The 16,016-nt window shown below is 39.0% G+C and overlaps 1 protein-coding gene across 1 annotated transcript in view; it reads right to left on the reverse strand.

Annotated features, from left to right (window-relative positions):
- tefu (Serine/threonine-protein kinase tefu) overlaps nt 1-16,016 on the reverse strand; it is a 307,455-nt gene that overhangs the window by 191,658 nt on the left and 99,781 nt on the right. Inside the window, exons 21-23 of the mRNA XM_071688722.1 lie at nt 9,439-9,555; nt 5,742-5,941; nt 1,655-1,796 (exon numbers count right to left, since the gene is read on the reverse strand). Coding sequence (XP_071544823.1) covers nt 1,655-1,796; nt 5,742-5,941; nt 9,439-9,555 — 459 coding nt within the window. The remainder of the gene's footprint in view (nt 1-1,654; nt 1,797-5,741; nt 5,942-9,438; nt 9,556-16,016) is intronic.

A 16,016-nucleotide genomic window follows, 5' to 3' on the forward strand; every position in this document is an offset into this window, starting at 1 on the left:
GCTGACGCATAAGGTAGCAATGCTGTTTCCTTTGGGGGCAGGGCAGCGACAGGAATGGATGAAAGCAAACAAGTATGAATATGTACATGTGTATTTATGTATGTATATATGTATATGTTGATATGTATGGATATGTGCATATTTGGGCATTTATGTTTATATACATATATATGAGTGGATGGGCCAGTATTCATCTGTTTCCAGGGGCTACCTCGATGATACAGGAAACAGAGAGTATGTATAATAGAAAATAATAATTCACATATCACAGGTACTAACCTAGGTGTGGGAGAGAGAGAGAGAGAGAGAGAGAGAGAGAGAGAGAGAGAGAGAGAGAGAGAGAGAGAGAGAGAGAGAAGGGGGGGGGGCTTGGTAGGCCAAGAAAAATCATAAAAAATGGTCATGAGACATAGCTTTGGATATAAAAATTTTCATTTTCAAAACCTACATGTCTCACTTCTGATGTCTGTCCCACAAGCATGAGAGTATACCCACAATAAAAGAGTGCTTAATCAATGTATCCAAAAGGCAACAATGTCAGAGTTGGATGATGTGTGATGTGATTTAATAATCTTCACATGTTGGGTGGTATTTACGAGGTATATTACCAGTGCTACCTGCTAGGGTATCTGGAGGGTTAGTGACGGTTGCTTAGTGAACCATCACTTCAGTGATAGTCTAGTAGCACTCCTCTGACACAGGTAACATTTTTCTTTCTGCTTCAACCATACATGGACTACTGGCAATCTGTCCACAAACATTAAGCCTCTCCTTCTCATACATAACACTTGACAACACTAAACTCACACATCTCTTTCTTTGTAACTCTAGATTTTCCTATGTTGAGCACTATGTGCTAGCCCTGCCTTTTGACAAAATGGGAGAAGTACTAGATTGTAGTAGAAGGTAGGAACATTTAGGCAAGAACATTAGGAAGAAAAATTAGGTTGTACTAGTAGGTAGGAATATTAGCAGGGGCATAGGTAGTAGTAGTCAGTTAGAACACTAGTTAAGAGACTCTGAAAACACAGCCCTTGCATTGCCCTCTGCCAATGTCCTGTCTAGGGTGAGGCATAAAGACTAGGAAGTAGCACTGGAGTTCACTAGTTATGAAGACTCTTGTGCTGTGGCCACCCCATTGTGGGTTTCTGAAGGGTATGGGCACCAGAGATAAAGAAAGATGAATAGAAAGATAGAGGTGTGTATGTGACAGAATGAATCAGAATGATGTGGTATGCAATGGGTGACATGCTATCACTTGGCTGAAGAAGGCCATATAAAACAGTCAGGGAAAACTACAGAACTGTCTGTGGGACTTGCATGTCTATGGTGACCTTTGGCTTTAGTGCAATGTATGTGACTGCTACAGAGCAGATGTGAACAAAGGAGGTGCTGTCCATCTATCCCAAGGGCTACTACATAAAAGCAAAATAAAGAATAAAAATATGTGAAAAAATAATACCAAAGGAGTATTTATATATTCACTCAGACCAAGTGGAGACAATGTTACAAGATGAACTGCAACTGGAATATGAAAATAAGAGGTATACGAAAGAAGAAATCTTAAGACAAAATCCATTAAAGGCAGCCTTCTATAATGGTATATAGGTAAACAATAATACAGAATGATGGGAACATTGCCAGTTCTACAAACCTGCCATTATTTTAACAACATATGATGCCACTTGAGAGTCAGAAGAATGTTTCTTGCATATGTAACTCAGGATCTCAAATCCATCCTTGATGTTTTCTTCGTCATATTTTGCAGTAAATAGTGCGTGAACAGATTTCAATATCTGAAACAAGATGATGTGTACAACATGAATTTTTTCTATTATTTTCATTATACTTCGTCGTTTCCTGCATCAGCAAGGTAGCGCTAGGAAACAAACGAAGAAAGACCCATCCACTCACACACACAACTTGTTCCCTCCGCCTCTGACACATACATCCTCTGTCAACCTTTCTTCACTCATTTTCTTCATATGTCCACACCATTTCAACACACCCTCTTCTGCTCTCTCAACAACCCTGTTCTTATCAACATACTCCTCTCTTACCCTTTCATGACTTACTCGTTCAAACCACCTCACACCACATACTGTCCACAAACATTTCACTTTCAACACATAACCCTCCTCTGCACAACACTAGCTATGGTCCATGCCATGTAACTATATAAGATTGTTGGGACTACTAATCCTGCTTACCCATTGTTGCTCTACGAGATAACATTCTCTCTTTCTACACATTTTCCATCACTCCCAGAACCTTAGCCACCTCCCCCACCCTATGACTCACTTCCACTTCCATGGTTCTATTTGCTGCCAAGTCCACTCCCAGACATCTAAAACACTTCACTTCTTCCAATTTTTCCACATTCAAACTTATATTCCAACTACTTTGTCCCTCAACTCAGCTGATCCTAATAACCTTGCTCGTAAATCACTTTACTCTCAACTTTTGTCCTTTCATGCACCTTTCCAAACTCAGTCACCAACTTCTGCAGTTTTTCACTCAACTCCGCCACCTGTGCTGTACCATCAGCGAACAACAACTGACTCACTTCCCAAGCCCTCTTATCCACAACAGACTGCATACTCACCCCTCTCTCCAAAACTCTTGCATTTACCTACCTAACCACCTCATCCATAAACAAATTAAACAACCTCAGAGGCATCACACATCCCTGCTGCAGACTGACCTTCACTGGGAACCAATGACTCTCCTCTCTTCCTACTCCTACACATACATTACACCCTTGATAAAATCTTCCCACACCATATGCTCTTCAGACCTTCCACAAAGCATATCTATAAACTCTATCATATGTCTTCTCCAGATCCATAAATGCTTTACACAAATTAATCTGTTTTTCGAAGTATTTCTCACGCACATAAGTTTGTTGAGTATTCCTGGTAAATTATATGGGAGGGTATTGATTGAGAGGGTGAAGGCATGTACAGAGCATCAGATTGGGGAAGAGCAGTGTGGTTTCAGAAGTGGTAGAGGATGTGTGGATCAGGTGTTTGCTTTGAAGAATGTATGTGAGAAATACTTAGAAAAGCAAATGGATTTGTATGTAGCATTTATGGATCTGGAGAAGGCATATGATAGAGTTGATAGAGATGCTCTGTGGAAGGTATTAAGAATATATGGTGTGGGAGGCAAGTTGTTAGAAGCAGTGAAAAGTTTTTATCGAGGATGTAAGGCATGTGTACGTGTAGGAAGAGAGGAAAGTGATTGGTTCTCAGTGAATGTAGGTTTGCGGCAGGGGTGTGTGATGTCTCCATGGTTGTTTAATTTGTTTATGGATGGGGTTGTTAGGGAGGTAAATGCAAGAGTCCTGGAAAGAGGGGCAAGTATGAAGTCTGTTGGGGATGAGAGAGCTTGGGAAGTGAGTCAGTTGTTGTTCGCTGATGATACAGCGCTGGTGGCGGATTCATGTGAGAAACTGCAGAAGCTGGTGACGGAGTTTGGTAAAGTGTGTGGAAGAAGAAAGTTAAGAGTAAATGTGAATAAGAGCAAGGTTATTAGGTACAGTAGGGTTGAGGGTCAAGTCAATTGGGAGGTGAGTTTGAATGGAGAAAAACTGGAGGAAGTGAAGTGTTTTAGATATCTGGGAGTGGATCTGGCAGCGGATGGAACCATGGAAGCAGAAGTGGATCATAGGGTGGGGGAGGGGGCGAAAATTCTGGGGGCCTTGAAGAATGTGTGGAAGTCGAGAACATTATCTCGGAAAGCAAAAATGGGTATGTTTGAAGGAATAGTGGTTCCAACAATGTTGTATGGTTGTGAGGCGTGGGCTATGGATAGAGTTGTGCGCAGGAGGATGGATGTGCTGGAAATGAGATGTTTGAGGACAATGTGTGGTGTGAGGTGGTTTGATCGAGTGAGTAACGTAAGGGTAAGAGAGATGTGTGGAAATAAAAAGAGCGTGGTTGAGAGAGCAGAAGAGGGTGTTTTGAAGTGGTTTGGGCACATGGAGAGAATGAGTGAGGAAAGATTGACCAAGAGGATATATGTGTCGGAGGTGGAGGGAACGAGGAGAAGAGGGAGACCAAATTGGAGGTGGAAAGATGGAGTGAAAAAGATTTTGTGTGATCAGGGGCCTGAACATGCAGGAGGGTGAAAGGAGGGCTAGGAATAGAGTGAATTGGAGCGATGTGGTATACCGGGGTTGACGTGCTGTCAGTGGATTGAATCAAGGCATGTGAAGCGTCTGGGGTAAACCATGGAAAGCTGTGTAGGTATGTATATTTGCGTGTGTGGACGTATGTATATACATGTGTATGGGGGGGGGGGGTTGGGCCATTTCTTTCGTCTGTTTCCTTGCGCTACCTCGCAAACGCGGGAGACAGCGACAAAGTATAATAAAAAAAAATAATTCTTCAGAGCAAACACCTGATCCACACATCCTCTACCACTTCTGAAACCACACTGCTCCTCCCCAATCTGATACTCTGTACATGCCTTTAACCTCTCAATCAATACCCTCCCATACAATTTTCCAAGAATACTCAACAAACTTATGCCTCTGTAGTTTGAACACTCACCTTATTCCCTTTGCCTTTGAACAATGGCACCATACATGCAATCTGCCAATCCTCAGGCACTTCACCATGATCTATACATACACCGAATATCCTTAACCAATCAACATCACAGTCACCCTATTTCTTAACCAATTCAACTGTAATTCCAAACTCACAGTCTTGCGGATTTCATCTACCACAAGGATTTCACCAGTTCTTCTCTCTTAACTAAACTATTCTCCCTGACCTTTTCACTTCACACACCACCCCAACCAAAACACCCTACATCTACCAATCTATCATCAAATATATTCAACAAACCTTCAAAATACTCACTCCATCACTATCTATTATCACTTAACCCCATGCCCCTTTCGCCAATGTTCCCATTTGTTTTAGCCTGAGTCAGGTACCAATTACATCAACCAACCCCTAGGGATGGATGAACAGCTGGGTTGACTGTGGACCAACTGCCATAAACAGGATTCAAACCTATGTGCACGACCCTGGGCAGCCCATAAATGAGTCTTGGTCAAGAATGCTAACCACTACACAATGGGACTTCATTTTCCACAATCTGTGATTTACTCCACATACTGTTCAAGTGCAAATGTCTCCAAAAGCTAAATGATATAATCCTTGATTACAAGTGCCCTCACAAGCATCACTTTGTTATCTTTGCATCAAAAATTTTTCATTCATTTAAATCTTACTCTACAAATATAAAATCACAAATACGTATATAAACAGTTTGCTCAATAAACACATGTACAACAAAAACCTCCAAAGATATGTCTAATTTCTCAAAAATATTCATTCCCATTATTTTCTGAAAACGTTTTGGTAGATTTGGCAGAGCAAATTCACCAATAATACTTTAACTGAAACAAAACAAGAAATATCTTGATTTCAAAAATAAAAATGGTTCCACTAAATTCATAACTGTTTACATTCAAAATCATCAGGTATTTGTAGTCGGTGGGGACATTAGGTATGAGCCTCTGCAAACACTGTGCTAGAGCTGCCCTCTGCCAAAGGCCTCTTAAGAGCGAAGAACTAAAGGGTAAGAGGCAGCACTGGAGTTCACTAATTATGGAGACTATTGCTGTGGCCACTCCCTTGAGGGAGTTCCAGTTGCAACAGGAATCAGAGATATAGATAGAAAGATAGTTAGATTTACATTCAAAATAAACTGATAATACCTACCACTGCAACATCCACCATCTCCAGACTGGAATATTTTGAAAACTCTAGTAAAAGGTTTATAACTTCAAATAAGGACACACTATTTTCTTCTCCTTCATTAGCTGCTGAGAACTGACTTGCTACAGTCAACCACTGTATAGCCAAAATAAAGCACTGGTCTCGCAGACGAAAGGTACCAACATCTTCCAAAACAAGGCATTCTATAAAAAAAAAAAATTTCATATATGAAATCCTCTCCTCCAGATGATGTGTCTTAATTCTAACTGGTATCCAGCATGCCTAATTCAAAATATCATACATCAAAGACAGAATTTATCTTATACAATGAACTGGAAAGTAAACATGACTTCCTGCAAAGCTAAATACACTTGTTAAGGTTAAAAAAAAAGAATGGGTATTGTATATGGAGAAGTGGGAAGGTAGATATACAACTTTGTTACTAATAGATCACAGGATTTAATTTAGGTAATTTTCTGTGCCTCCATGGGGTACTACATAGACTTATTAGCTAAATTCTTTTTTTTTTTTCTTTGGTGTGAGATGCACCTCTAAAGACAGAACCCTATTCTGTATGGCAAGGGTACTAATGCTGATTTAAAAGGGGTTATTATTTAGTAACCCACCAGAAGCCTTGATATATCTACATCACCGTAGAGTCTATCCTTGCTTTCTACTGCCAAGATTTCTATACTCATTCTTAGGCACTTGAAATTACCTGATTTACATTCTGTGATGTGTTACTTATGAAGCTGTATATCCACTTTTCCAGTTACAGTATTCCCATCTAATGGATTTTGCACAACACATCAATGTTACATCAGTCAGTGGCTCTTGCAAAACCTGTGTGTGTCACATTAGCACTAGAGTCTGTCTTCCAATTATTTTGACAGGTTTGTTTGCTTTGTTTAATTCATCTAATTATCATACTTCATCGCCACTTTCCGCATCAGCCAAGACTATTTCACTGGATCCGGCAACTCATTTCAAATACTTATTAAGAGTGTCCTTATTCCAGTCTGGACCTTTTGCACACTGGTATATGTCTATTGTATTCCTGGAGTACAGGGTGAACCTCTTTAATTCAGCAACTTTGGGACCTGGCCATTGCCAGACCACAGAAAATGCCAGAAAACAGAAATTGACCCCCTATGAGAATCCCTCACGTAAACATACTCCTGACCCCTAGTCTCACCAGCTCATTCCACATACATACTGCTGTGTTATCAAAGGTAGAACAAAGCTTAAAACAGGAAATAATATAACTATCAAATCTTTCAAACAAGGTTTTTATTGCTACATCAGCTTACATCAGAAGTATCCCCAGATGGAAACTTCTTAATATCTTGTCCTAGGGTTTTTTATTGGCATACAATGCTTATACAGGGCAGATTTGTTAATGCTATAAATTTGTTCTGTGATTAATTTTTCTGCTGACATTAACTGTACAAATTCATCCACAAACTTTGTTGCAGTTTTATGACAAGTAGTTAATGTAATGAACGACTACACATTGACAGTTGGCTTTGGTCAACTCGTTACTATTGTAGTTTACTGTCATCATCAGGGCAACCAGCCCACAGTGCATCAGTCCCAGACAGACAGCTGACTCATACACTCACTTTTGCCCTGAACATTTTGCTGTTGGCTGTTTAGTTGATAACTGGAGTTTTTATAGATTCTTTTTATATGACTTTACACCGCAAGCCTCCATGTCAGCACTATGATTTTCTTTGCACACATATGCTGAAATTCCATGTCTCCACTTTAATGTGTGTAACCATCCTTGTGAATATTCAGTCATAGTCTAGCTTTAGCTCTCTCTGAAAAACTTTGGCCTGCCCAATAAGCATCTCCCTAGAAATGCTTACACCTTCATTACATCAGAGATTAAACCACTTTACAAGTGCACTGTCTAATTCTGTACTCCTGGCAACTTTCAAAGTTTTTCAAACCTTTAAACCTTTCTGACTTTCATTTTCAGGAGAAAGAATACTTCTCACGTGTTTAGAAAAAAAAAAAAAAAAAAAAGGGGGGGGATCAACTGAGGATATTTCCTCTAAGGCTCAGTCTTCTGTTCTTAACACTACCTTGCTAATGTGGGAAATGGCGAACATGTATATAAAAAAAGGAAATTAAGAGGACTGTTAATTAGCTTAGCTGCAGTTCCAACAGACTGTAGCTGCTAACAGCACCACTCTGATGGCACATCCACAAACTAATGGCGGCTGATTCAAAATGTGCCATACCACATAGCGCAGGATGAGAGAGGTAAAACCTTTGCTTCTGCAGGCAACCATTTCACACATTCTCCTGATGTTTTGCCCTTCTATTGTGATACACACTGTACTCTTGACAGCTCATAGTTTACTTCTTCCCATTTCATAAACTTACTATTGAAACAAAATTCATCTTCATGGTGGGACGCATTGTCTTAATGCATTGTGAACAGCGTAGCGACCATAGGAAATGCTGACGGCACATGATGTGAGAACCAAGCCAAGCCTATATTTAATTTTCCTGTTAGTTCTACTATCTGATAAATAAGAAAAAATTCCCTTTTGCACTTTTGCTCACATGAGCTACTTCTAGTGAGATTTTCAGCTACAATGCTCTTTCCTAGTTATTTCCACCAAGTGTGGTACTCTTAAATCTTGTAGAAGTATTACATCTGAAATGGTTTAAGGTTATCAATGCAGAATTCTATGTAAATAACTTATTTGGCTGCCAGAATTAAATGTTAAAGGCTCTTCGGAGTCACAAGTACCTATGTAGAAATAGAGGAAAAACTCCACATTTAAAAAATCAAATTCCAAATCTGACTGCAGCCTAATGCTGAGTGTTTTGACTTACATAAGATAAAAAGGCCAAAACTACATACTGAAAGCTCAATTCTTTAAATTGTAATGAACAAATATACATCAAAATAATACAAAATTACACTGTAAAGGCTAAATAACAAGTAGAGTAACAGTTCAAGACAAGAAAAATATATCCAAATAGCTCCACATCATGAACCAAAATATCTAATCTATGGTACCAGTCCAATGTAACATACAAAAAGTAAAAAAATCACTACTAAATGTACAACTCATAATACAACTTAAAAAGTACCATGTAGCAAGCTACCACAACCTAAGGCTGAGAGTCATCAATGTCATTTTACAACATATCAGATACTAAAAGCTCCACCAAACACTATGATGATTCAACTTCATGAACTGTAACACATCTACTGCATACTCTAGAATAAGCAAATGAAATAAGGGGTACACAACAGTAAACCATGGTAACTTAATATTACACATGATAAATATGACTTATTACACACGATAAAACCAACATCAAAAACATCCAGCAAAACATAAAACAATCAAATGAAAGGTACTAACTAACCAAAAACTATTTCAGTACACCAAAATATTGCCCAAGAACAAAATAGATTACTGATGCAGATGACAAAATAACAACCACAAAAATCAAATCCTGTTTCATTCAAAAATAAAATATCTGAAACATGCAATTTTATGAAACATTACATAAATTAATATCTAAACACCAAATAACTAAAATTTTCACTTGATATCCAAAACCAATCAACCAAAATTTTCAGTGAGAATTATATGCTGATTTACCATTATATCTAAAAATGTTTTATTAGGTTTAAAAATGTTTCAGAGTAAATCTAGATATATATTACCATCTCCTGATGAGTCATCAATATCATCTTCAAACTGCTGAAACTCATCTATATCTTCCATTAAGGATCCTGCATCAGGGTCATCAAAATCCATATCAAAACTGTCAGATGCAGCACCTGAAAATGTTGGGAGTGTTTATTAAAATGAGCAAACTACAAACCAATTCAAATGTACTCCAGAAAATGATGGATGTCCAAGTACTGACTATAAATTACAGGTTACATGAAAAACATGAGCAAAACTAATCTTTGCACTATGTCAAAAGATGCTTGAAGGATTTCTACTAAGCTCTCTATCAAATCAAGGTAGCCAGAGTGTACAATGTAAAGCTAAAATACCCTTACAAAGTATTCACCATTCCTTACAGAAATGTTCACCATAACTTAGCTAAATACAGCATCTAAAAGAGGATAGTTTAAAGAATGAAAATCTCTCTCTCTCTCTCTCTCTCTCTGGGGTGGTGTCCTGTAAACTTTAAACATTTCTCCAGATCCATAAATGCTACATACAAATCCATCTGTTTTTCTAAGTATTTCTCACACACATTCTTCAAAGCAAACACCTGATCTACACCAAAGATTGTCTGATCTGTTTAAACCATAGTAATCTGGAAGAAAATCTTAAATAGACTGAACAGAGCATACTATGAGTTTGTTCTGCACAAACCATAGTAATCTGGAAGAAAACTTTAAACAAAGTAATCTAAGTGAAATTAAGGCAGTGCTCAAAGCCTTGACTATGGAAATTTAATACTCAAGGACGAGTTGCAGTGTTTGAAAATGGCACACGATAACTGCACCTTTATTATCTACATTCAAACACCTAAATCCACCTGCCATCCTGGTTCACCCCTTCATCACTCATACCCTTCCCACACAACCTCCTCTTCAACACCTGCTAAGTGCTAGCTGCCTGTCCCAACTCATCCTCTGCTGGTACCCTCTCCAAACAGCCTATGCCCCCACAGCTCCTCCTTAGCCTCATCTCAACCACCTATCCGGCACTTCCCCTCCTTGTTCCTTATGGGACAACTCCTACCCCCTCTCAACCCCATTAGCCCAACTTATTAGCAATCGATTAGCAGTGCTCAGGGACTTGCTAGAAAAGACTGACGATGACTGTTCCATGGATGTAAGAGATTCACTGGTCAAGAATCTGGGTAAACACATGGTGAGGAATTCAAGAGCTAAGAGAAAAATCCATGTCTACCCTGGAGCCTGAATTTCCCACATTAAAAAAAAGGTTAAGGACTTTAAATTACCAAATAAAAGTAATGTTTAGTGGTGAATGTTGGGAACAATGATGTTTACCATAAGAATTCAAATTCAGAAATTATCACAGAAGAATATAACAAACTGATTGGCACGCCAAAAGATAGATCGGGTAACAATGTTATAGTTGGTGCTCCCCTGGAACATAATGTAAGTAACTAAACCCTAAGTAGAGTGCTAAGTGTAAGAGACACTGAAGTGCCTGTGCATATACACTAACACTGGATTTGTAGACCCATGGCTCGACTTCATTGGAGACAAGGGATTATACAGCAGAGACAGCATTCACCATACCAATAAAGGTACAGAACTCTTAGCTGTGCGAATCACAAATCATATTGCCTTACAAATGCAGGGGATAAATTTTTTTGAGGCACAATAGAGGTCGGTGTGTTGACCACATCAAATGGGTGGTTGAGGTCAGGTCAAGTTCCCAAAGAATCCTATGCGCTCAAACATCCAGCACAGACTTTCTCAATCTTTCAACCGCTACCAAATAGTTTATCAAAGCCTTTTGCTCTTCTCTTCCATCATTCCTCATCATTTCTCCCCATAGTCAGTCAACTTTCAGCCAGGCTAATAAAAGCAAATTCTGAAGATTCTTAAAAGGAAAATGAGTGGCTTTTAGCTAAATTTAGAGAACCTACTGATGATATTCCAGAATTACTTAACAATAAAGATCTGTCTTTGGATCAAACAGAGAATGATTCTATGGACAATGACTCTTCCAGTATTGAAAGTTATCTAAGATAAGGCAGGTCTTTCTATCACAAGTAAAAGCACTGTGATACCAGTATCTGCCTGACCCTTACAATAATGCATCTGACCAGTGCAGATGATACTTTCAGAAACCTTCATAATCTTGCTCCTATGAAAATCTATAGGTGAATAACACCGATTATAATAAGAAAACATTTACTAAGATAAACATCATATCAATCAGTAATAAATTTTTCTGCTCAGGTAAAATAAATGATAAAGTGTGTAGTGACAACTCACCTGACACTCAGGCCTTAACCTATGCACTTATTAGCGTGTTGACACCAAATCTACAAAACTTTGACACATTATCAGAGAGACAATAAAGGGAGAAATACACTTCTATTGAGATTTTTTTTCAATGTTTTATGACTATTACTGAAAAGTAAGGTTAAAAAGATTTTTACACAAAATGAAGAATGCAGAATCATGGGGTTGGAAAGGAAACCTAATTGATGAGTTAAGGGGTTAAGAGACCATGGGTTACTGTATAACCAATCCCAAGGCAACAAAGAATTTTCTCAAAATGGAGATACCTTCTGAAAGGGGAAAGCCAGACTTTAATATCTTTTTAATATGAGGGACCCATACCAATCTTCTATCAAAAATTATGCCTCATTTTCATGTGGATTGTAAATGCCTTTTGATCTCTTATTTAATCTTGTTAAATGCACAGCTATAGCCTTTTGATCTGAGAAATCAAAATCTAAGATATCTGACCACTTGGAAATCACACCATCAGTAGCTTGCATAACATCTTTAAAACTACAATATATGATGTACAACAGATGAAAGCCAAATCAACAAAAATGGATAGTTTAACATCCCAATAATAAATGCGACAACAACAAAGGGAGGAAGGTGGGCTAGCAAAATTTCTAGGGTCTCTCTTTTCACAAAGCATCATATAACATGAAGACCATTCATACCTGCAATGCAACTACCACAATGAAGACACTGGACACCTAGTGCTCACTTGCTCTACACTCATCCCATATAGACACACTCACACTAATACACTTGATGACCTTTGGTTCTGCTTGAGGGACATCCCCAGCTTCCATAGCACTGTAGGAGCTCCACAAAAGATAAAAGGTACTCCTTTGGCAGGAAGGTACAAGAAAGTGAGGACTTTTTTTTCTTTTTAAAAGGTTTCAATATCTGAAAAAAGAGCTCAGACCCAGGCCACCTGATGGGCCCAAGATCCTGGAGCACCCTTTCAAAAATTACTTAATAAACATTATGTCTACTTCCAATACCATTTTTTTATTTTTTCCGATTATACTTAGTAGCTGTCTCCCGCATTAACAAGGTAGTACAAGGAAACAGATGAAAGAATGGCCCAACCTACCTATATACACATGTATATACATAAATGCTCACACACTTACATATACATACCTATACATTTCAACATATTTATACATATACATAGACATGATCTTGGAATGCAAAAGTGGGTAAATTTGAAGGAATAGTGGTTCCAACAATGTTATATGGTTGCGAGGCGTGGGCTATAGATAGAGTTGTGTGCAGGAGGATGGATGTGCTGGAAATCAGATGTTTGAGGACAATATGTGATGTGAGGTGGTTTGACTGAGTAAGTAATGACGGGGTAAGAGAGATGTGTGGTAATAAAAAGAGTGTGGTTGAGAGAGCAGAAGAGGGTGTTTTGAAATGGTTTGGTCACATGGAGAGAATGAGTGAGGAAAGATTGACAAAGAGGATATATGTGTCAGTGGTGGAGGGAACGAGAAGTGGGAGACCAAATTGGAGGTGGAAAGATGGAGTAAAAAGATTTTGAGTGATCAGGGCCTGAACATGCAGGAGGGTGAAAGAGGTGCAAGGAATAGAGTGAACTGGAATGATGTGGTATACCGGGGTCGACGTGCTGTCAATGGATTGAACCAGGGCATGTGAAGCATTTGGGGTAAGCCATGGAAAGTTCTGTGGGGCCTGGATGTGGAAAGGGAACTGTGGTTTCAGTGCATTATACATGACAGCTAGAGACTGAGTGAACGAATGTGGCCTTTGTTGTCTTTTCCTAGCGCTACCTCGCGCACATGTGGGGGAGGGGGTTTTTCATTTCATGTGTGGCAGGGTGGCAATGGGAATGAATAAGGGCAGACAGTATGAATTATGTACATGTGTATATATGTATATGTCTGTGTGTGTATTCATATATATACATTGAGATGTATAGGTATGTATATGTGTGCGTGTGGACGTGTATGTATATACATGTGTATGTGGGTGGATTGGGCCATTCTTTCGTGTTTCCTTGCGCTACCTTGCTAATGTGGGAGACAGCAACCAAGTGTAATGAAAAAAATAAAACAGACAGACATATACCTATATACAGACGTACATACTTATTCATACTTGCTGCCTTCATCCATTCCCGTCGCCATCCCACCACACATGAAAAAAGCACCCCCCCCTATTTTGAGTAAATCCCTAATGAAACCATATCTCCAAGCAGTATCATGGGACTTCTCTAATTCAAAGTAGACTACTATTATAATAAAACTTATAAAACAAGTATATAATATTAATTTAGATATACTTGGTGTTTGAGGAAAGGAACCTGGATGTTTTGGCTCTGAGTGAAACGAAGCTCAAGGGTAAAGGGGAGAAGTGGTTTGGGAATGTCTTGGGAGTAAAGTCAGGGGTTAGTGAGAGGACAAGAGCAAGGGAAGGAGTAGCAGTACTCCTGAAACAGGAGTTGAGGGAGTATGTGATAGAATGTAAGAAAGTAAATTCTCGATTAATATGGGTAAAACTGAAAGTTGATGGAGAGAGATGGGCGATTATTGGTCCATTCGCACCTGGGCATGAGAAGAAAGATCATGAGAGGCAAGTGTTTTGGGAGCAGCTGAATGAGTGTGTTAGTGGTTTTGATGAACGAGACCGGGTTATAGTGATGGGTGATTTGAATGCAAAGGTGAGTAATGAGGTAGTTGAGGGAATAACTGGTATACATGGGGTGTTCAGTGTTGTAAATGGAAATGGTGAAGAGCTTGTAGATTTATGTGCTGAAAAAGGACTGGTGATTGGGAATACCTGGTTTAAAAAGCGAGATATACATAAGTATACGTACGTAAGTAGGAGAGATGGCCAGAGAGCGTTATTGGATTACGTGTTAATTGACAGGCGGCGCGAAAGAGAGACTTTTGGATGTTAATGTGCTGAGAGGTGCAACTGGAGGGATGTCTGATCATTATCTTGTGGAGGCTAAGGTGAAGATTTGTATGGGTTTTCAGAAAAGAAGAGTGAATGTTGGGGTGAAGAGGGTGGTGAGAGTAAGTGAGCTTGGGAAGGAGACTTGTGTGAGGAAGTACCAGGAGAGACTGAGTACAGAATGGAAAAAGGTGAGAACAAAAGGTGGAGGCATAGTGTGAAAGATACTGTGAAAGTTCAGGGTCTATCAATGCAAGTAGGTATGAGGCAAGCAGAGGATAAAGTGAACTGGGGTGATGTGGTATACGTGAGATGATGCGCTGCCAATGGGCTGATCTAAGGCATGTGAAGCAGTCAGGAAAATCCATCGAAAGGTTTATGGGGCCTGTTTGAAGAAAGGAGGTTCTAGTTTCAATGCATTATACATGACAGTTACAGTGGATGAGAGAGAATGAGACCCTGCCTCAATGAAGTGAGATATGGCAAACATGTATGAAGAAAAAAAAATATACATGAGTGAGTGAGGTTGAGGTTCCAGAAGAAATAATGGATTATGTTCTAATAGACAGGTATAAAATATGGATTATGTGCTAATAGACAGGTATAAAATAAGATAATGCTGGAAAGGCACATCAGGTGGAATGACTGATTACTTCTTGGAAGGCAGGTGTGAAAGTTGATGGCTGGGTTCAGGAAAATTGGGAATGACATACATGTAAAAGATGAGGTGAAAGTGAACAAGCTTGGAGTAGTGGCATGTGTGCACAGATACCAGATGTGGAAAGATAAATGACTGTACACTGAGAGAATTTGTATGAGAATGAGGTATGGCAGATATCATGGGAGCAAAAGCTTACGAGTGCAGGTGAAATATGTGGCATACAAAAGGGATATGGGTATAAGAAAAAAGATGTTAACAGTGGAATAAGGAAACAGAAAAGGGACATGTACTGATGGTATCAACAGGAAAGGTGTAGTTGCTTGGAAAGAGTGCTAAGGAAAGCAGTGAAAAGTCAGAAGAAAGGCAAAACAGCTGAAAAGGGGAGAAAATAAATGCTAAAGAGAACATCAACAAACTTTAGAGAGAGTAGGAAATGTTCTAAATGAATGAGAAAAGTCTGAGTAGTAGAACAGAATAACTGGGCACTGTTGAGGAGAGGAGATACAGAAGTCCTAAGAAAGATGTGAAAAATAGAAGAAGGATGAATTTTGAAAGATATGTTTCTGACAAGATGGTATGCAAAGCGAGAGGAACAATGGTAAATGTTATGGTGAAAAGCAAAAGGAGAGGTGGTAGTAAAAGCCTTGTGCAAGATGAAATATGGCAAAGCATCATAAATGTTGATGACTGCAGGTGAGTTTCTCAA

The sequence above is a fragment of the Panulirus ornatus genome, chromosome 3 (genome assembly GCF_036320965.1).
Source record: "Panulirus ornatus isolate Po-2019 chromosome 3, ASM3632096v1, whole genome shotgun sequence".
NCBI classification, from domain to species: Eukaryota; Metazoa; Arthropoda; class Malacostraca; order Decapoda; family Palinuridae; genus Panulirus; species Panulirus ornatus.